This window comes from Eptesicus fuscus, chromosome 2 (assembly GCF_027574615.1).
Source record: "Eptesicus fuscus isolate TK198812 chromosome 2, DD_ASM_mEF_20220401, whole genome shotgun sequence".
NCBI classification, from domain to species: Eukaryota; Metazoa; Chordata; class Mammalia; order Chiroptera; family Vespertilionidae; genus Eptesicus; species Eptesicus fuscus.
This window is the reverse complement of record NC_072474.1, coordinates 69,403,513-69,424,732: the sequence shown is the minus strand read 5'-3', so window position 1 is coordinate 69,424,732 and position 21,220 is coordinate 69,403,513. Positions and strand designations below refer to the sequence as shown.

General features: G+C 40.5%; 2 protein-coding genes across 2 annotated transcripts in view; one reads left to right on the top strand and one right to left on the bottom strand.

Annotated features, from left to right (window-relative positions):
- The first annotated feature begins 2,456 nt into the window (after positions 1 to 2,456).
- Positions 2,457 to 21,220, top strand: part of ART3 (ADP-ribosyltransferase 3 (inactive)) — a 103,772-nt gene continuing 85,008 nt past the window's right edge. Inside the window, exon 1 of the mRNA XM_054728176.1 lies at positions 2,457 to 2,564. The gene's annotated coding sequence lies outside the window, so the exon portion shown is untranslated. The remainder of the gene's footprint in view (positions 2,565 to 21,220) is intronic.
- Positions 18,382 to 20,382, bottom strand: CXCL10 (C-X-C motif chemokine ligand 10). The gene is made up of 4 exons (XM_008161628.3): positions 20,306 to 20,382; positions 19,671 to 19,797; positions 19,363 to 19,452; positions 18,382 to 18,908 (listed from the first exon to the last, which is right to left on the bottom strand). The coding sequence occupies exons 1-4, from the start codon at positions 20,364 to 20,366 to the stop codon at positions 18,875 to 18,877; spliced, it is 312 nt and encodes a 103-aa protein (XP_008159850.2). The 5' UTR covers positions 20,367 to 20,382; the 3' UTR covers positions 18,382 to 18,874.

The following is a 21,220-nucleotide window of genomic DNA, read 5'->3' as shown; positions in this document are numbered from 1 at the left end:
AAAACTTCCAGTTTTGCACGCTTCATTCATAAGTGCCCTATACCAGTGGTCAGCAAATTTATTAGTCAACAGAGCCAAATATCAACAGTACAATGACTGAAATTTCTTTTTTTTTAAATTAAATTAAATTTTATTTATTTTTTATTTTTTTAAATTACTTTATTGATTAAGGTATCACATATTTGTCCTCAAACCCCCCCCCCCCTCATTCCCATCCCAAACCTCTCCACACGCATGCCTGAAATTGCTTTTGAGAGCCGAAAACCGACTTCTGCGCATGGGCCATGAAGTTTCAATCGCACTGTCCGTGCGCGCCCACACGTGGTATTTTGTGGAAGAGCCACACTCAAGGGGCCAAAGAGCCGCATGTGGCTTGCGAGCCACAGTTTGCCGACCACTGCCCTATATGGGCCTACTATATTTTCTTTTATACTGTATTTTTACTGTACCTTTCCTATGTGTAGATGTGTTTACACAAATACCTACCACCTATATATATAAAAGGTTAAGCAACCGCCAACTGGCCAACTGGCCAGTAGCTATGACATGCACTACCACCAGGGAGCAAACACTCAACGCAGGAGCTGCAGAGCTGCGTTCACGTGGCAGCTGTGGTTCTCAGGTGACGCACCCAGAACCAGAGAGAAGGGAGCCCGATTCCGGGGTGTGTCACCTGAGAACTGCCCTCTCACAATCCAGGACCCCTCGGGGGATATCAGAGAGCCAGTTTCAGCTAGATCCTCTCAGGCCAGGCGGAGGGACCCCACCGGTGCACAAATCTGTGCACCGGGTCTCTAGTTGTATTATAATTGCCTACAGTACTCAGTATAGTAACATGCTGTACAAGTTTGTAGCGTAGGAGAAATAGGCTATACAATATACTAGTACAAGCATACTTCATTTTATTGGGCTTTGCTTTGTTGTACTTAACAGGTGTTGCATTTTTTTTACAAACTGAAGGCAAGCCCCTCATTGGCAAAACGATTATGACTCGCTTAATTTTGTTACTTGCTATATTGTGGCGGTCTGGAACCGAACCTGCAATATCTCCCAGGTGCTCCTGTAGCCTAGGTGTGTATTACCTGTACTAGTTATCATCCAGGTTTGTGTTAAGTGCACTATGATGTTTGCACAATGATGAAATCGCCTAATAACACATTTCTCAGAATGTATCCCAGTCATTAAGCAACACATGACAGTATTAAGAAATAAGTAAGATTTTGTTGGATAGGGTTGAACTTTGGTGTGCCACTAATCATTGCTAATATCCAAGATATTTTTTTACTCTCTCTAAGAACCAATTTTGTCCCCTTGAGGACAACATTCCCCACCTACCCAAATGAGAATGCATGCTATAAAGTAAAGGGGGTGGAGGGAGGGACAAATATTAGGATTTTCTGTTACATGGTGCACATTTTTGGACTAGTTTCTAGTATTAATGCTTAAATACAACATTACTGAAATCTTTTTGAAGAAAACCTGTGGTGATACAGCTTATGCATTTGGTTATGCTTAATTTTGGTAATTACTGTGACTATGCATAAGATGGAGGTAGGTTCAAGTCCAGATTTGCTACCTAATGACAGTGCAAAATACTTAACTTTTTAAAGCCTCAGTTCTCTCAGCTGGGAAAACTACTACTGACCTCACAGATTGTTAAAATTATGGCAACAATGCATTATCAACTGCAAAGCATCATAGAGCTAGTGGCATTCTTTCTAAGCAAAGAAAGACAGACGAAAACGTCTTAGAATAAAGACTAAGGCCCAGCATTGCCTTCCCTTGCCCACTTTTCCAGCCTCTTTTTGCGTAACTGCTCTATCACCCTTTATTTCCTCAGATCCTTAAAGGGACAAGGCTCCTTCCCGTCGCACTGTTCCTGCTCATGCTGTTTTCCTGCTTGCAATGCTGTGCCTGCTCCGCCTCCCTACCCTGCTGCCTAGCAATCTGACCCACCGTAGATATCCAGGATGGCAGGTCCCCTGAGAAGACTTCCTTGATCCTCAGACTGGGTGGGGTCCTCTTCCCTATGCTCTCATGCCACCTCGCGCCTGTCCTGGTTCAGCCCATTTCCAAGGCTATGTTAAGTTTATCTGGAATCCTATGGCTAACATCTCTTTCTGCCACAGTGAGGGGGGTGTTGGAGAATCTACGCTGAGCACAGGGCCTGGCACACAGTAGGTGCTCAGTAGATATGCCGACAGGAGAGAAGGAGCCAAGGAACCAAAGATCCCAGCCTGGCTTCGCACGCACTGCGCCTGTGAAGTGCTGCCAGGCTCCCTGGGGGCCGAGGCACGCACTGAGCATGCCCAGCCAGCCAATGGGGGCCGAGGCGCGCACTGAGCATGCCCAGCCAGCCAATGGGGGCCGAGGCGCGCACTGAGCATGCCCAGCCAGCCAATGGGGGCCGAGGCGCGCACTGAGCATGCCCAGCCAACCAACTTCCAGAACTTTCAGTGGGGAAGCCATTGGCCGCTACTGGCGCACCTCCTCTGCTCTCTGGCTGCTGCTGGTGTCCCTGTTGCCCGCGCTGATCCCTCCGGGAGAAGGACTTCGTGGGAAAGGTAGTGGCTGTACCCCTGGGGGTCCCTCCTCCCATCTCCTGCCGGTCCCACAGCCTCCAACCAGAAAAGGCTGCGCTTCCTTGGGGAACGCCGGGAGCGGGGCCCATTTTGCAGTTTCCACACCGGCCGTGGGTGGAGGCCGAAGGGCACGATGGCTTTAGAAGGGCCTGGTCACTGGGGAGGAGGCCGCCCCGCGAGGCTTGGGAGGGCCCTGCGACCCTGGGCTGCAGCGATGGGGACAAAGGCCTTTTGGACAAGGACAGGAGGTGTTGGGGTCAGTTAGGCGTCACTCGAGGCCCGGCCTTATAATGCACAAGGGACTGATTTTCGACAAGCAGATGGGGGCTTCTCGGGGGGCCGGCCGAGTGGTGAGCTGCTCCCTGGGGAGTGAAGCCGGGGAAACGGAGGCCGTGGCCGCTGCAGCCTGTTGGGCCCGTGTGTCCCAGGCCCCCTTTTGGAAGTTGTCCTGGAGACGAGAGAAAGCACGTTGCTGACGGGGCAGAAGGACAGAGAAAGCTCCCAGGAAAAGGCATTTATGGATAGACAGGGCTTTTAGGAGAAATAGAAACCTGGTGGTGAGATTTTGCAGGCGTTTCCCACAGTCCCGGGAAAGGCGCCAGGACGCTCAGGCTGTTGCATCAGATGCTGGTCGGTTTCCCTTGAGGGAGTGTTGACCTTCTGCCTGGGAGCTTCCCAGTTCCCACTCTGGAGGAGCCAGCGCTGACGGCATTCAGAAGCCATTCAGAGCAACAGTGTTTTCCTTGTGCTCCGGCCCCTTGGGCTATGGAGCCAGTGTGGTCTGTTTAAATGGGAACAGAGCGTGACTCACTGTCAAAACAAAAATAAGAGTCTTCCTTTCACTTGTGAAAGGAGAAGTTTCTCATGGTGAAATCCCCAGGTCTGTTTGAACTTCCTGCCAAGGGGACTTCCCCTCCTCCTGGCAGCTGCTGCTAGTATGGGGCTGAAGGGTGCTGATTTGAAAAGGGCTTATTTCTTGAAAGTCTCAGAGGTCCCTTCTTAGCATTCTGACTTTTCTTTCTTCCTCTTTTCTCCCCATTCAGGGAGTCATTCCTTTCTTCCAAAATATTATAGTATAACTAGTGGCCCAGCACACAGATTTGTGCACATTGAAAAGAAATTAATTAGAAGAAATCCTGTATAATAAAAGCCTAATATGCAAATTGTCCCCTCAACTGGGAGTTCCACAAGGAGATTGACCAGGGGTGGCAGCAGCAGACAGCTGTGGGAAGGGAGTCCCTGGCCGGCAGCTTCTAGGGACCCTACTTGTGCATGAATTTCTTGCACCGGGCCTCTAGTATTTTAATATCGCTATTCATCTTTTCTCTATAATAGAAGTATCACAGATGAAAGAAAATTAGTAAAAATATGAAAATAATATATAAATTGATTAATAAATAAACAATAACAACATGATATAATAGTAGACATGATATAAAAACAAAAACATGATATAAAAACAATATTGATAAAAATAATGACTGATAAATTTGATTAAACTTATTCTAATATCTCCCTGTATACCACATTAAGAGTAAAAACACTTTCAGAGTGCTTGACTACTTTCCCTTGTGATGAAATATTTACAACTTTAAGGTCACATGCTCTTTGAACTCGAGAGAAAGCAACATATAACTGACCATGTCTGAAAACAGGTTCAGGTAGGAATATTCCTACTCTGTCTAGAGTTTATCCTTGTGATTTTTAAATAGTCATTGCAAATTCTGGCATCATGGGAAACTGTCTTTGAATTAATTTAAATGGGAGGCCAGTGTCAGACGGGGACAAATCAATTCTTGGAATCAAAACAACCTCTCCTTCCGCAGATCCTGTTAATACTTCAGCTTTGATTATGTTAGGTTGTAATCTTTTGATAATAAATCTAGTACCATTACAAAGACCCCATTTACTATTAAGATTTCTCAGTAGCATGATGATTGCACCTACTTTCAATTTTAATTTATGACACGGCATTTTAAATTGCCAGTGCGCATCATATGTACTGGCTGGTCAGTTGGTTGGACGATCAGACGGATGATCGGTCACTTAGCCTTTTATATATATGGATAAGCTGGCTGCAAGCAAATCATAGCTGTGGGGTTTCATGTCCTGTGTGCCTCTCAGGTAACAGAAGGGAACAAGGTCTTCCTTTACTGACCTTAATATCTGGCCTGGTTGGTTTATGTTTTTTATGTAAAGCTTAAGGACTGGATTAAATCTGTGAATAAACTATCCTGAAAGGGAATGTCTGGACATCATTTAGAGGACAACTGTGGCTAAATGTTGGCCGTGGCACAATATTTTTGCTCTTTGACTTTTGGCAAGTTAGCTTACAGTTTGATGACATATAACCATAGTCATTAAGAAGCTGCTACCTAACTTGAAGAAAATGATTCTGAAAAGGGAGAAAAATAATTGTTTCAAACACCCATATTTGTTTAAAGCGATTTGTATTAAAATCTCTTATCTAAGGAACTACAAGAAAAAACATCCATATTCTTGAAAACATTTACCGTTTTTTTTTTTTGTTTGTTTGTTTTTTAAATATATTTTATTGATTTTTCACAGAGAGGAAGGGAGAGGGATAGAGAGTTAGAAACATCGATGAGAGAGAAACATCGATCAGCTGCCTCTTGCACACCCCCCACTGGGGATGTGCCCGCAACCAAGGTACATGCCCTTGACCGGAATCGAACCCGGGACCTTTCAGTCCGCAGGCTGACGCTCTATCCACTGAGCCAAACCGGCTTCGGCAACATTTACCATTTATTGGACATTTATTTTATTCATTAAGCTTTTATTATTATGAGTTAAACTGAGGACACCAATATGAACAATAATCTCTGCCCTCACAGTTTAGTGGGTGAAAGCTGCATGTAAATTAGCAATTATAGTAGAAGAAATGGTATGATAAAGGATGGTACAATTATTGGAGATGCAGAGAAGGCCACAAAACTCTGGCCAAATTTCGGAAACTGCAAGATCTTTGGCAAAGGTAAAGGGCAGAGTAATAATGGGGGAGTGGTGAGAAATTAATCTAGAGATGGAGCAGGAAAATTTCTATGTGGTGAGGAGACATTGAAGGCTTAAAATTTTTTAAAAATTAATTTCAGAAAGGAACAGAGAGGGAGAGAGAGATAGAAACATCAATGATGAGAGAGAATCATTGATTGGCTGCCTCCTGAGCACCCCCTACTGCGGATTGAACTCGCAACCTGGGGCAGGAATCGAGCCTGTACATGCTCTTGACTGGAATTGAACCCGGGACCTTTCACTCCAAGGGCCGACACTCTAACCATTGACCTAATTTGGCCAGGGTAACAGTATCTTTTAATTAATCATATTTTAGTAAACATTTCTTTGTGTCTACCTAGTTTATATATTTTAAATATAATTCTTTATATTTGTAGATAGTTTATACTCCGAGTGCTAGGCATGAGTTGTTTTTTATTATTTCAGTAACACAGCAAATACTCTTACAATTTTTTTCAGAAATTTTACCTTGTTGAGATATTTTTCTCCTTTGGAAATATAGACACAGGTTAAAAACATTTTTATATCTTCAGTAATGTTTGACAGAATACTTTCCAGAAAGACTAGACTAATTTTGTAATGCTCCCATCATTATGTAGATGTATCAGTTTCCCAATCCTCTTGTCATTTGTAATTTTATTCATTTAATATGTGGAAACCCAGAGAGAAGATGGCCATCAGTAGGCCAAGGAGAGATGTCCCAGAAGAAACGAACTGCCAGCTCCTTGAGCTTGGACATCTAATCTCCAGAATTATGAGATAATAATTTCTGTTGCTTAAGCTACCTAAACTGTGGCATTTTATTATGACAGCCCTAACTAATTAATGCAATCTACATATAGGAAAAAAGTATGTTTGTATATAGAAAAGTGCCCCAGTATGGCTTAGGGAATTTTCACCAAGTGTCAGAGGCACAATAGTACCCTTTCTGTTTTCCCCAAAGGTAACGTGTCATAGATGATTTTTACTTATATTTGAACTATAAAATGTCATTGTACATTATGTCCAATTTAATGTCTCATTCCTTTCACTAAATATTTGTGAGATTCATCCATGTCATGGATAGAAAAGTGATTCATTTTAATTACTCTATAGTATTCTGTTGTATGACTATACCTGAGGTTTTATATCTAGCTGATGGGCTAAAATGAATGTTGCTGTTATGAATATTCTTGTGCATATCTTTTGCTAAACATATATATAGTATCCCCCAAAAAATGTATACACATTTTAACAGCTGATAACTTAATTTTGAAAATGAAATGTCTTTTAATAAAAACTGCCTTTATAAATATTCAAAGTATGCATACATTTTTTGGGATACCCTATATATGCATTTCTGTTGAGTGTATTACTAGGAGTGGAATTTCTGCTTCCAGCAACAGTGAATGAGAGGTGGGGTTTTTTCTTTTATTCTTTTAAAAATAATCTTTAAAAATTTACTGATTTTAGAGAGGCCAGGGAGAGGGGTGGAGAGAGAAAGAGAGAGAAACAGCAACTTGCTTTCCACTTATTTATGCATTCATTGGTTGATTCTTATATGTGCCCTGAATAGAGATCGAATCTACAATCTTGGCGTATCAGGATAACACTCTAACCAACTGAGTTACCTGGCCAGGGCAGTGAATGAGAGTTTTATTAATCCTACATTCTCACTTATATTTAATATCATCTGGCTTATTGTTTTCTTTGTATGTTAATACTAGAGGCCTGGTGCACGAAATTCATTCATGGGTAGGGTCCCTAGGCCTGGCAGGCAATCAGGGCCGATCGGGGCCTTCTGGCTGCCGGCCCAGGCCTTCCTTCATTCTGCACTGCCCCCTGGTGGTCAGCACACATCATAGCAAGCGATTGAACTCTTGGTCTCCTGGTTGAACTTCTGAGGGGACAATTTACATATTAGGCTTTTATATATATAGATTTTGCTTTAAATTGCTTAGACATTTTTCACCCTATATAATAAAAGTCTAAAATGCAGATTGTCCCCTTGGGTGGTCGTTCAACCAGTAGTTTGACTGGGAGACCGGGAGTTTGGCCACTTGCTATGACGTACGCTGACCACCAGGGGCAGCGAGGAACATGGTGGGCATCGGCAGCGTGCTGCAACCTCTCACCAGCTACCTCTCGCCATTGGGGATTATGGGACGGATGTGTGGTGAGAATGTGGGGTGTCCTCCAAGCTCGCTCTCACTCCCCCTGCTACCCTGCCCCAGGATGCCAGGGCTCATGCTCTGGGGAAACCCCCTGCTCAGGTCCTGGGCTGCAGCTGCTGGGACCGCAGAGGCTGATCGGGCTCCCAGTGGGTTCATGCTGGAGCCAGTCTGTGAGGCTGGCTGGGAGAGAGCACGCTGCCCGCCCGGCTTCCGTGCAGCACCGCTCGGTGGCCCTGAGGCCCACGCTGTGCGCCAGCCTGTGGCATCCGACTGTGCTCACCGCATCTCCATGTGGGGACTTGGGCGCAGTGACTTAGGAGGAGGGGGGCACGCAGGGGCCTGGGGGCCCAGGTGCTGCTCAGGGCCCAGAGGTCAGCTGGGACCTGCCCTTCAATGCCAGACGCTCACACTTCGATCACTAGCCAGACCTAGGGACTGCACCTGTGCATGAATTTCATGCACTGGGCCAATAGTTTTTATGTAATACTGATTTCTGTTTATTTCTATATATAATACTGGTTTCTATTTATTTCTATATGATGTAGATAATGCCATAGTTGATTGTTTTAAACTATTGCCTGACTTTGTATAAAGTATTAATTTAGGTTATTTGATCTCCCAACAATATCTAACTGTCCCAACCAAAGTTTGTTAAATTAGGATTTTTCTCCAGTTACAATCAGATAGTGGCTGGGGCTAGAGTCATCTGGACACCTGAAATGGAATCACAGGCCTTCTCATGTGGCTTCTTTTTCCAGCATTATAACCCAGGTTATTAAATGGCTTTTGAACACTACTCTATGTGGCTTCTCTAGCAATGTAGCCTAGTCAGTGGCAGAAGCAACTTCTGCTGCCACCACTGCTGCTTTTGCTCCTCCTGTACTTCCTCCTCTTCCACTTCCTTCACTTCTTTCCCCTCCATCATTTCTTCTTTTCCTTTTCTCTTTCTACTCCTTCTTTACTATGTAGTTGCCTTTACCATTGTCTCTATTTCTTCACATAGCTTCTATTGACTTTCATTTTAGCCTGTCCACTTTTTACTGTTTAGTGTTCTTTCATTTTATTCTGAAGGACTCCCTTTAACATTTCTTGTAGGGCAGTTCTAATGGTAATGAAACTTCTATTTATCTGGAAATTTCTTAATTTCAACAAGGATATCCTATCTAATGAAAGAGTAATATGCAAATTGACCATCACTGCAGCACACAATATGTCTGCCCCCATGTGGTCAAAGATCCTGCCCCTATGTGGACACAAGATGGCCACCACAAGATGGCCAGCAGAAGAGGGCAGTTGGGAGGCACCCGGCCTGCAAGAGAGGGCAGTTGAGAGGGACCAGGCCTGCAAGGGAGGGCAGTTGAGAGGGACCAGGCCTGCAAGGGAGGGCAGTTGGAGGTGATCAACCCTGCGGGAGAGGGCAGTTAGGGGTGACCAGGCCAGCAGAGTAGGGAAGTTGGGGGCAAACAGGTTGGCAGGGGAGCAGTTAAGCATCAACCAGGCTGGCAGTGGAGTGGTTAGGGGGTGATCAGGCTGGCAGGCAGAAGCGGTTAGGGGCAATCAGGAAGGCAGGCAGGCAGGCAGTTGGGAGCCAGCAGTCCTGGATTGTGAGAGGGATGTCCTAGATTGGAGAGGGTACAGGCTGGGCTGAGGGTCAACCCCCCTCCGTGCACGAATTTCGTGCACTGGGCTTCTAGTTCTTGAAGGATATTCTTGAAAGGTAGTTTTGCTGTCACCGGTTTTGCTCAGTGGATAGTGTGTCTGCCTACGGACTGAAGGGTCCAAGGTTTGATTCTGGTCAAGAGCATGTACCTTGGTTGCAGGCACATCCCCAGTAGCGGGTGTGCAGGAGGCAGCTGATAGATGTTTCTAACTCTCTATCCCTCTCCTTTCCTCTCTGTAAAAAATCAATAAAATATATATTAAAAAAAGGTAGTTTTGCCAAAAAATGAAATTTTTGGTTGACAGATTTTTTTTCCCTTTTAGTATCTTAAATACATCATCCTACTGTCCTCTTGCCTACATGGTTTCTGATGGGACATTGGCTGTTAATCTTATTGAGGATCCCTTTTATGTGATGAGACACTTTTCTCTTGATGCTTTCAAGATTCTCTTTGTCTTCGAGTTTTGACAGTTTGACTACTATGTATTTCAGTATAGATCTTTTTTGAATTTATTTTGCTTGGAGTTTATTGAGCTTCTTGAATGTATAGATTCATATATTCCATCAGATTTTGGAAATTTGGGGCCATTATTTTTATGAATATTCTTTCTGCCCCATTTCTCTCTTTTTGTTCTTCTGGGGCTCACATTATGAGTACTATGACTTGGTGCTTTCTCATAGGTCCCTTAAGGCTTTATTCACTTTTCTTCATTATTTCTTCTGCTCCTCAGCTCAGACTCAATAATTTCAATGGTCTTATCTTTAAATTTTAAATTTGGTGATACTTTCTTCTTGGCTCCAAATTGCTAGTAAACCCCTCTAGTGAATGTTTCATTTCAGGGTTTTTTGTTTCTTTTTCTTTTTCTCTTCTTCTTTCTTCTTCCTTCTTCTTCCTTCTTCTTTCCTCCTTTTCCTCCTCCTCCTCCTCCTCCTTCTTCTTCCTTCTTCCTTCTTCTTCCTTCTTCCTTCTTCCTTCTTCCTTCTTCTTTCTTCTTCTTTCTTCTTCTCTTTCAGCTCCAGAATTTCCTTTGGCTCCTTTTATTAATTTCTCTTTATTGGTATTCTCATTTTGTTTATATATCATTTTTCCAATTGCCTTTTTGTTAAATTGAATTTATTGGGGCTACATTGGTTAATAAAATTATATAGATTTCAAATGTACAATTCTATAATACATTATCTGTATATTGTATTGTGTGGTCACCACCCAAAGTCTAGTCCCCTTCTGTCCTCATTTTTCTCTTATTTACCCTCTTCTACCTGTCTCTATCACCCTTTCCCTCTGATAATCACCATACTGATGTTTGTGTGTATGAGTTGTTTGTTTTGCTTAATATCTTCACCTATTTTTACTTAGCTCCCAACACCTTCCCCCCATAGCTGTCAGTCTGTTTTCTGTATCTACCAGTCTGTTCATTTCTTGTTTCTTTGTCTATTTTGCTTGTTAGATTCCACATATTAGTGCAATCATATGATATTTGTCTTTCTTTGAATGGTTTATTTCACTTAGCATAATACTCTCCAGGTCCATCCAGGCTGTCACAAAAGATAAGATTTCCTTCTTTTTTATGGCTGAGTAGTATTCCATTGTGTAAATGTACCATAGCTTTTTTTATCCACTTATTCATTGAAGGGCACTTGGGTTGCTTCCAAATCTGGGCTGTTGTACATAATGCTGCAATGTACATAAGGGTGCATATATTCTTTTGAATCAATGTTTCGGGTTTCTTTGGATATATTCCAAGAAGTGGAGTTGCAGGATCATAAGGAAGTTCCATTTTTAATTATTTTACTTCGTTAGTACATGAGCTTTTCTTAATAAAACATCTTTAAGATGAGAAGTCCTATTACCACACAGTTTAGAGTGGCACATTCATGGTTTAGTCTCAATTTATCCTTTATTCCATTTAGACAAATTATAACTTTGATTTCTGTTCCTCTCTCATGATTGCAAGAATACAGAGCATTTTTTATTTTATCTTTAAAATTCTTACCTTGTTTGTATCTCTACAGCATGTTAGTGATATTTATATGTTCCCTTGATTTAACACATTATACTTCTACTAAATGTATCTAAAACATTTATCACTTCCAACATAATAGATTTCTTTTTTGGTCAGCATTACTTACAAACACTATATTATCTGAATATTATTATTCCCTACCATTAATTGTTGGTGACATTTAGTTTATATCAGGCATCCTCAAACTACGGCCTGCGGGCCACATGCGGTGTTTTTGCCATTTTTTTTTAATATATATTTTATTGATTTTTTACAGAGAGGAAGAGAGAGGGATAGAGAGTTAGAAACATGGATGATAGAGAAACATCGATCAGTTGCCTCTTGCACAACCCCTACTGGGGATGTGCCCGCAACCAAGGTACATGCCCTTGACCGGAATCGAACCTGGGACCTTTCAGTCCACAGGCCGACGCTCTATCCACTGAGCGAAACCGGTTTCGGCTGTTTTTGCCATTTTGTTTTTTTTACTTCAAAATAAGATATGTGCAGTGTGCATAGGAATTTGTTCATAGTTTTTTTAAACTATAGTCCGGCCCTCCAACAGTCTGAGGGACAGTGAACTGGCCCCCTGTTTAAAAAGTTTGAGGACCCCTGGTTTATATATATGTTTTCCTTCCTCAGCTAGATTATAATAATTTTGAGGTCAGGTATCATGCATTGATTGTTTTTGTTTGCTTTATTGAATCTTAAAGATAACAGTAAATACTTATTAAGTTGAATTTGAATTGAGAATATTCCAGAAATCTTTCTCTTTCATCTTATATAACAATGTAAAGGAGGTCTGTAATTTTTAACAACAGAGAAAGTTTGTGCCTCAGTGGTTCTAGAGGTAAAAAAAAAAAAAAAGTGTGTTATTATGGTTAATAAAATAGCCTGGGTAGTCTTTGAAATTGTATAACTACCTTGGAAATAAGAACCAGTAATATCTCCTTTAAGGCCCTGATCATGAAGTCAGCCCAAGTTTCTTAAATAAATGCCCAAACTAGCCGGGTATTTATGTCTAGTGTCATTTGCATGTGAGATTACCCAGACATGAAGCATGTATATTGGTGTTCCTATGGCCTGAAGTGAATGCTCTGCAAACCGATCTGGTCTTTTCAAGGTCTGTGATGAATTAGGACAGAGTCATTCATGGCTTTTAACATTTGGAGGTTATAGAACTGTGAGAATCTGGTAAAACCTGATATATGTACATTTATACATTTTGCATATAGTTTTAGGGAAGTTATTGAACCCTAAAAAATCACACATCCCAAGACAATACATTCTGCTCTGCTAATGATGGAATTGCAGAGACTCTTTAACTTTCAGTTTGATTTTTAACCTTTTTCAATTTATTTTTCTCCCCCCCCCCCCCGCCCCAGCCCTTTCCATTCTAAAGTTAACTGAGGGAGTTTCTTCCTTACACCTGAGTCTAGAAATGAAATGGCCAAGCTGTTCTGTTACTAGTTAGATGTGAGTGTCCTGGGAAAATGTTGGGTAATACGTAAACAACATACTTGTCTCTATCACAAGTGGAAATGAGACAAATTTTTCATTTTTTGGAACAAAGTGTCTCTTGGGATGAAACCCTGGAGGGTATGGATTTCCCCTCCTCTTAACAGCTGCTGCTATTAAAGCATTAAGTTTATTTTGAAATGGGCTTTATTTTTGAAAATCATATAAGCTCGTGCCTAAAACCTTAATTCACACAGGGGCTCTCATAATCTAGTAAGCTGTTTGCCAATACACATGTTAGATATTTTAATGGGAGAAGTTCACTATTGCTTCTGTTGCCTGTCTGGTGATTCAACAAAACTAATAAGCTTCTCTTAATTTTGAAGTTTACTTTCTACTAAGGTTTAAGGACTATCTAAGGTCTGTCCTTGGAGGGAACACCAATTTCCAAAGGAACCTAATAATGGCAAATGTCAGTAATTCATTTATTAATTCACTAAATTAGTATTTATTGAGCATTACTGTGCACCCACTCCTCTTGTAGGTACCAGGGATACTGTGGTAAATAAGACAGGTGTAGTTCCTGTTCTTGTAGAACTTTGTGGGGAATAGAGAATACAAAGATCTCTACATATAAAAGCCCAGCGACCGAACAGCAGAACGACCAGAATGACTGGTCACCCAGTCGCTATCACATGCACTGACCACCAGGGGGCAGACGCTCAATGCAGGAGCTTCCCCCTGGTGGTCAGTGCACTTCCACAGTGGGAGCATCTGACCGGTAGGGCGGGTACACAGCCACTCAGCTGACCGGGATGAGTGGCGCTCCCACAGTGGGCCAATCCCCAAAGGCCATGCCCCCCACCAGTGCATGAATCCCATGCACCGGGCCTCTAGTAAAGAAATAAATGTATATATTTACAGATAGTGGTAAAGGCTATAAAAAATTAAAAGAGGGTAAAGAGATTGAGTAACAGAAATGGTGCTATTTTTAACATATTGGTGAGGAAAACATTTTCTGAGAAGGTAATTTGAGCAGAGACCTGAATAAAATGGAGTGAGTTATGTAAATATGTTTGCTGTGCTTGAGAAGCAATAGGAGGCCAGTTTGGGTGGAGTAGAAAGGTGGAGGGGGAGAGTAGCAGGAATGAGGTAGGAGAGTTATATAGAGGTTTACAGACTATGAGGAAGATTTGGGATTTTATTTAAAGTGTGATGCTATACTATTGGAAGGATGAGACCAGGAGAGAGCCACAATCTCATTTTTAAAAGTATTATCTTGGCTGTTGTGTATAGAATAAATGGTAGCCCGCAAGAGGGTAAGCAGGAAGACTAGTAAAAGCAAACACTATTATCTGATGATCTGAAATATATCCAGTAATAGTTTAATGATGTTTAACACAAGCCACTCATTTTTAGCCTAGCATGGAGAAGGTCTGGTATGTATATAACTCTGTTTTCAGTTCAAGTCTTTCTCAGAGATGAGTAATTTAATGAAGGTCACTGAAAACATAAATCCTAGCCTTTTAAGATTAACATAATTTAATTTAGTGTCTTTGAAAATTGTTTCCATTTGCTTAAAATTTTTCCTTCTGATAAAAATTGGTTTCTATTTGCTTAAAATGTTTCCTTCTGATTAAAAAGAGTAAAAATGTTCTTTGTAGAAAATTTGGAAAATAAAGAGAAGCAAAAGGAAATAAAAACACTTATAATCCTATGATATAGAAAATTTTTTCTGGCATTTTAAGTTTTATTTTTTTATTTTTTCTTTATTGATTAAGGTATTACATATGTGTCCTTATCCCCTCTTTGCTCCCTCATCCCTCCTCCCCCCACACTCATGCCATCACCCTCCTGGTGTCTGTGTCCATTGGTTAGGCTTATATGCATGCATATAAGTCCTTTGGTTGATCTCTCCCCTTTATCCCTACCATCCCTCTGAGGTTTGACAGTCTGATCAATGCTACTCTGTCTCTGGATCTGTTTTTATTCATCAGTTTATGTTGTTCATTATATTCCACAAATGAGTGAGATCATGTGATATTTATCTTTCTCTGACTGGCTTATTTTGCTTAGTGTAATGCTCTCCAGATTCATCCATGCAGGTGCAAATATTAAGAATTCCTTCTTTTTTACTGCAGCATAGTATTTCATTGTGTAGATATACCACTGTTTTTTAATCCACTCATAAACTCAAAATGGATAAAGGACTTAAATGTAAGACAGGAAACCATAAAAATATTAGAGGAATCCACAGGCAGCAAAATCTCAGACATATGCTGAAGCAAAATCTTCACCAATACAGCTCCTAGGACAATGGGAACTAAAGAGAAAATAAACAAATGGGACTACATCAAAATAAAAAGCTTCTGTACAGCAAAAGACACCATCAACAAAACAACAAGAAAGCCCACTGCATGGGAGAACATATTTGCCAATGTTATCACCGATAAGGGTTTAATCTCCAACATTTACAGGGAACTCAGACAGCTTAACAAAAGGAAGATAAACAACCCAATCAAAAAAATGGACAACGGACCTAAATAGATACTTTTCGAAAGAGGACATAAGGAAGACTAAAAGACATATGAAAACATGCTCAAAGTCACTAATCATCTGAGAGATGCAAATCAAAATGACGGTGAGTTACCATCTCACACCTGTCAAAATGGCTATCATCAACAAATCAACAAATGACAAGTACTGGCAAGAATGCAGAGAAAAAGGAACCCTTGTGCCCTGCTGATGGGAATGCAGACTGATGCAACCACTGTGGAGAACAGTATGGAGTTTCCTCAAAAAACTAAAAATGGAACTACCATTTGACCCAGTGACCCCACTTCTAGGAATATATCCCAAGAAACTAGAAACACCAATCAGAAAGGATATATGCACACCTATGTTCATAGCGGCACAATTCACCATAGCTAAGATTTGGGTAATAGCCTAAGTGCCCATCAGCAGATGAGTGGATTAGAAATATTTTAAAAATTAACTCTTGACAGTTATTTATCTTAGCAACATTTCTGGAAGATTGCTCTTTCTACTTTTCTTTTTATAAATGAGGACACAGAGGCCCAAGTGGAGTTTAATGACTTGTTCAGAATCACCAGAGTAGTTATTGTCATATTCTTACTGCTCTATTGAGGTTGTCAGCCAGCCCTTAATGAGAGGGAGAACATTGTCAATTATCAAGCTCCAGATGTAGAACAGTGAATTAACTAAATATGGCATGACAAAGAAAATTAACAGACAGAAATACAATCCTTTTCCCCTTTCCATTCTTTGTAGGCCAGTGTTCTTAGGTCAGGTTGCAACATTTTGATCATTGTGGGCCATATATTTCCCCAGGAAAAGAGATTCTTCCCCTGAGATTTACAACAAACCATACAACAGTAGATGTTTCCATTTAGCACTGTGGGCATCAAATTTTATTTACATAGAACATGGTAAACTTTCTGCCCAGAAAAGGAATAATTCTTCACCTCTGATATGACTTCCCTAAGAAGATAACCTTTTATTTTTTTAAATCTCTGTCTAGACTTCTTCTTCTGAGCTAGATTTCTGCATGAACCTTTTCTGACTTTAATTTTTAAAAATATCATTTCATAATTTTTCTACTTGTGGTACAGACGAATACACTTTCCCTTACAGTGTCTATCCTGCATTATAATGACACTAAAGGCCTGGTGCACGAATTCGTGCATGGGTGGGGTCAGGCCAGTCCACCCTGATGGGGGCCCATCAGGCCGGGCTGGTGGGGGGAAGGGACCTCGGGCTGTTGCAAGACCTTTTTTGAAATTCATCTATGTTGTGTACAGTTTTACTTCATTTATTTCCACTGTTGTATAATATTCCATTGAATTAGCACACTGTAATTTACTTGTTCATTCTATTTATGAGCATTTGGCTTGTGTCAAGAGTTTTGCTGTTATTAACAGTGCTGCTATAACATTCTTATATAAGTCCTGTGCAAGAATTTATCTCTGTAGATACATAGCAGTAGAATTGCTAGGACATAGAGTGCACACATATGAAAATTTATAGGGTCATACCAAACTGTTTTGCAAAGTTGTCATAGCTATTTTCTCTTTCACCAGCAGTGTGTGTGTGTGTGTGGGGGGGGCATTCCTCATTGTTCTGAGTCCTTTTTAACACTTGATATTATTCAACTTAAAAAACTTTGCCAGGCTGGTGATATGAAATGGTAAACCATAATGATTTGAATGGACATGTCCCTAATTAATAAGGTTGGACATGTTTTTAAAAAAATACATATTTTTATTGACTTCAGAGAGGAAGGCAGAGGGAAAGAGAGATAGAAACATCAATGATGAGAAAGAATCATTGAGTGGCTGCCTTCTGCATGCTCCCTACTGGGGATCAAGCCCAAAATCTGGGCATGTGCTCTTGACCAGAATCGAAGCCCAGACCCTTCAGTCTGCAGGCTGACGCTCTATCCACTGGCCAAACCAGCTAGGGTGAGGTTGGATATCTTTTCATAAGTAAGGGTGTGTGCCTTTTCCTTCTGTGACACTCCTTTTCACTTCTGTTTTTCACTTTTCAAATGTTATCTATCTTTTCCTCTTTTATTCATAGGGCTTTTAAAAATATATTCTTGATACTAATAATTTGCCAACTAAATGAATTTTAAATATCTTCTTAGTGACTAAGTGGATATGGGAGTAGGGGAGAAGAAGGAGTCTCTGCTTTGGGTGGATGATGGTGCTAGTACACTAGGGACTATAATAGAGGAGGGGAAATAGATCTGGGGGAGAATGGAATGAATTTAATATATTTTGGAGTTTGATGTTCCTATGTGGGATCTGCTGGTGGAGATGTTTCATAGAAAGTTGGCTTTAAGGGTCTGAAGCTCAGGATGCGTCAGTTATGCCACATCAGTTCAGAAGGAACCTTGCATGATGGGCCTTTCAGAAGAGTAGTTAGGAATATGGTAATTTCATTTTAAAAATTAATTTAATATTTTATTTTTTCCATCACCATTTATACCCTGTATGCCTTTTTCCACCCTCGCCCTCCCGCAGTCACCACACTGTTGTCCATGTTCTCTGTCTTTTAGGAATACGGTAGTTTTCGAACTCATTTGTCCTCTACCCATCCCAACTTCTCTAGGCTATGGATTCTCCAACTTAAGCATCTCATGAAATAAATGTCCCAGTCAAATGACCCACCAGATACTTCATCATAGTTGTAATTAGTTTATTACTTTTTTGGTCTCTCAGAGAGCACATCATTTTTATTTAGAAAAACAACCAAAGGAAATACTTAGATTTAAAAATTTCTTCCTTGCTCATTCATGCATAGAATTTATACAAGTTATTTTATAAACACTGAAAACAATGTAAGAAACATATGTCTAAGAATTCTACTTTGTATAGTCTTTCATTAAATAATACTGTTTCCACATACATTTTCAGACATTTCTAGCTTCTATGTATTTTAAATTATACATGTACACACACACACACACACACACACACACACACACACACACACACATACACACACACACGAGCATAAAACCACCAGAAGAATCTGAGCCCCTTTGAAGGATGGCAGTAGAAGCCCAGGGAGTAAAGATCTTTCATTAAAAAGCATATTGAATTATCATTTCGATTGCATTCTTCTTAGTTATTTGAGATTCTAAGAACTTTGGTAAGCCCAGAGGCAGAAAGATCCCTTAATAACATTTAAAAGGTACCAAAGGTGAAGAAAGCAGGGCTAGGATTTGGCACATTCACTAAGAATGTGGCACCTAAGCATAGCTTATAATATAGTACCATGGCAAAGTTACTACTGAATAGCTCAGGATGATGAACCATCCACCTCCCTGCAGGAATAATAGCACCTAATTTGGTGACTGGTTCATCACCTTTTAGGAGAACTGCAATCCAGGGACAATTTGGGCTTGACATATACTGTATGTAAGGAACTGATGGTCCATCCTTATCAGTAGTGCAGTGATTATGCTTCTCTCTGTGTTTGAGATCTTTTAGACCTGTAAGAGAAAGAAGATATAAAAGTTTGAAACTCTTAACTCTGGCTTCAATCTGTGTTCTACTTGAAACTTACTGATTTCATAGATAACCCCAAGTCCTCAGGTGAAGTGTGTGGTGAGCTTTCCTGCTGCTACACAATCATTGTGGATTATAGGTGTTCCTTTTTAAGGCCAGGAAAGGCTTGGGGGAAGTTTGGCAGCTTTGCTTGGATAGTTATAGCTCTGCCTGAAGGTTGAAGTGACTGGACACTTTTAGAAAGGTAGTCAGGGTAACTTTTGATATCACAGAGATAGCACCTTGGTTTATAAATAACTGGAGGTAGAGGAGAGGGCATGTTGGTAACACACTTTTAAGCCAAGGATCCCACAGAAAAGCTCAATGCAAATATTTCTAATTTCCAAAGGTTGGGCATTTCTTAAAGGACAGTTATGCTGCAAGCAACAGCAAACCTACCTTTTCTTGTTAATTGCTTTCAGTATATTCTTGATGATCTTAGACTCTGGATCCAGACATATTTTCTCCCCATTCTTTTTCATTGTGGCACTATGGAAGTAAATAGAAGTGAAAATATATAAAACATGTTGGGCCAATAAACAGATGGAATATACAGTTTTTAAAATATTTAAGTTTCACTCTACATGTTCCCCTTTGCTATACAGAAATCTTAGAATCATCATAAACCCTTTACTGCTTTTGTGATCAATAAATATTCTTATGTGATTACAGCCAGGGAAATTATCATCAGATGATATTCTACTCACATGATCTCAACATGTGGACAAGATGGACTTGCAGGGATCATTTCAAGTTTTTTTAAGGACCTTGGATTAACAGATTGATGACTAATATTGATGCAGCTACAGCGTATAGTTCTATTGATAGGTATTCCTGCAGAAAAAGAGACAGGTACAGCAGGGGAGGTTAGCACAGTTTTCATCTTAGGCATCTGATGTGCTTAGCAGAAACTATAATCCCCTGTCACCACATAGTCAACCTGAGAAGGGATTATTCCATTATAAAACAGCTCTGAATGATTAATTAGTCAATTATCTGAAAGAAAGTAATTGCAACTTGTTGATTTTAAGATCATATCATTGAGCATAGTTCATATGATTAATTAAGCTAACTAAGGGGATATCTGTGTCATCTTCTTTCTCCTCATTCCTTCACATTTTCTGTCTGTCTTTCCTTTCCCCTTCCCCTTTTGCTCCCACCCTCCTCCTCCTTTCATTTATTCCAATTGATTGTCTGATTATTAACTCTGTTACCAGAGGGAATCTCAGTTCCTTTACCCTTCATTCATAGGCAGGCTGTAAAACTTCTGCAAATACACTATTTCTATATTTGTAGAATTTACACCCAGTTCTATTTCTGACCTTACTTTAGTGTTCCTTACCTTTAGTTCCACTCAGAGTCAGAAGGATGAGGCAGAAAATGAGAACAGCTCTTTGGTTCATGGTGCTGTGACTGGAGGTTCCTCTGCAGTAGGCTCAGAATGTCTATGCAGTTGAGGAATGTCTCAGAAAACACGGGGCTAGGATGCAGTATTTATCTGTAAAGGCACATTTCCTCTCTAACTCTGATTGGATAACATTACATTTGACTCAGCAAAACCTGCCTTCTGTTCCTTGGGGAAGTCCCAGGTTAAAGAATTGAAGGTATTATTTATATTGATTGTGGCTTCTGAGTTATGGAATTTCCCTCCATCCCCTCTTTTCCATGAAAGTGAGTTAAGTTTCACTTTCCAAATCATGAACTAGTTCTTGAAAAACAGAACTTCATTGCATGTAGAATTAATTTTTAAATGGATCTTTGATTTTCATCTTGAACCTCCTGAAAAATAAAAAGGTCAATTTAATCCTCAAGTTAAAGGCCTGAATACAGTTTTTTTTAAAAAATATATTTTATTGATTTTTTACAGAGAGGAAGAGAGAGGGATAGATAGTTAGAAACATCGATGAGAGAGAAACATCCATCAGCTGCCTCTTGCACACCCCCTACTGGGGATGTGCCCGCAACCAAGGTACATGCCCTTGACTGGAATCGAACCCGGGACCCTTGAGTCCGCAGGCCGATGCTCTATCCACTGAGCCAAACCGGTCTCGGCCTGAATACAGTTTTAAGATGAGTATGTTTTAACATTGTGATTTTTTTGGTGTTTTTTTCTTTTTTTCTTTTTTCCTATGGCATAGTTATCAATCAACATTATTAACTCCATTTTAACATATTAAGTGAAGATGGGAGAATTCAAATTTATATAATTTGCTACCAGGTGGCAGGGCCAAAACTAGAACTGGAGTCTTCTGACCTA

Bases quoted from the DNA above. Each gene is read 5' to 3' on its own strand.
- CXCL10 (XM_008161628.3), bottom strand. From the start codon at position 20,366: ATGAACCAAAGAGCTGTTCTCATTTTCTGCCTCATCCTTCTGACTCTG. The intron at 19,798-20,305 runs GTAAGGAACACT...CTTTTTCTGCAG, and splicing joins GACTCTGAGTGGAACTAAAG to GAATACCTATCAATAGAACT. The intron at 19,453-19,670 runs GTGAGTAGAATA...TTACTTCCATAG, and splicing joins TGTCCACATGTTGAGATCAT to TGCCACAATGAAAAAGAATG.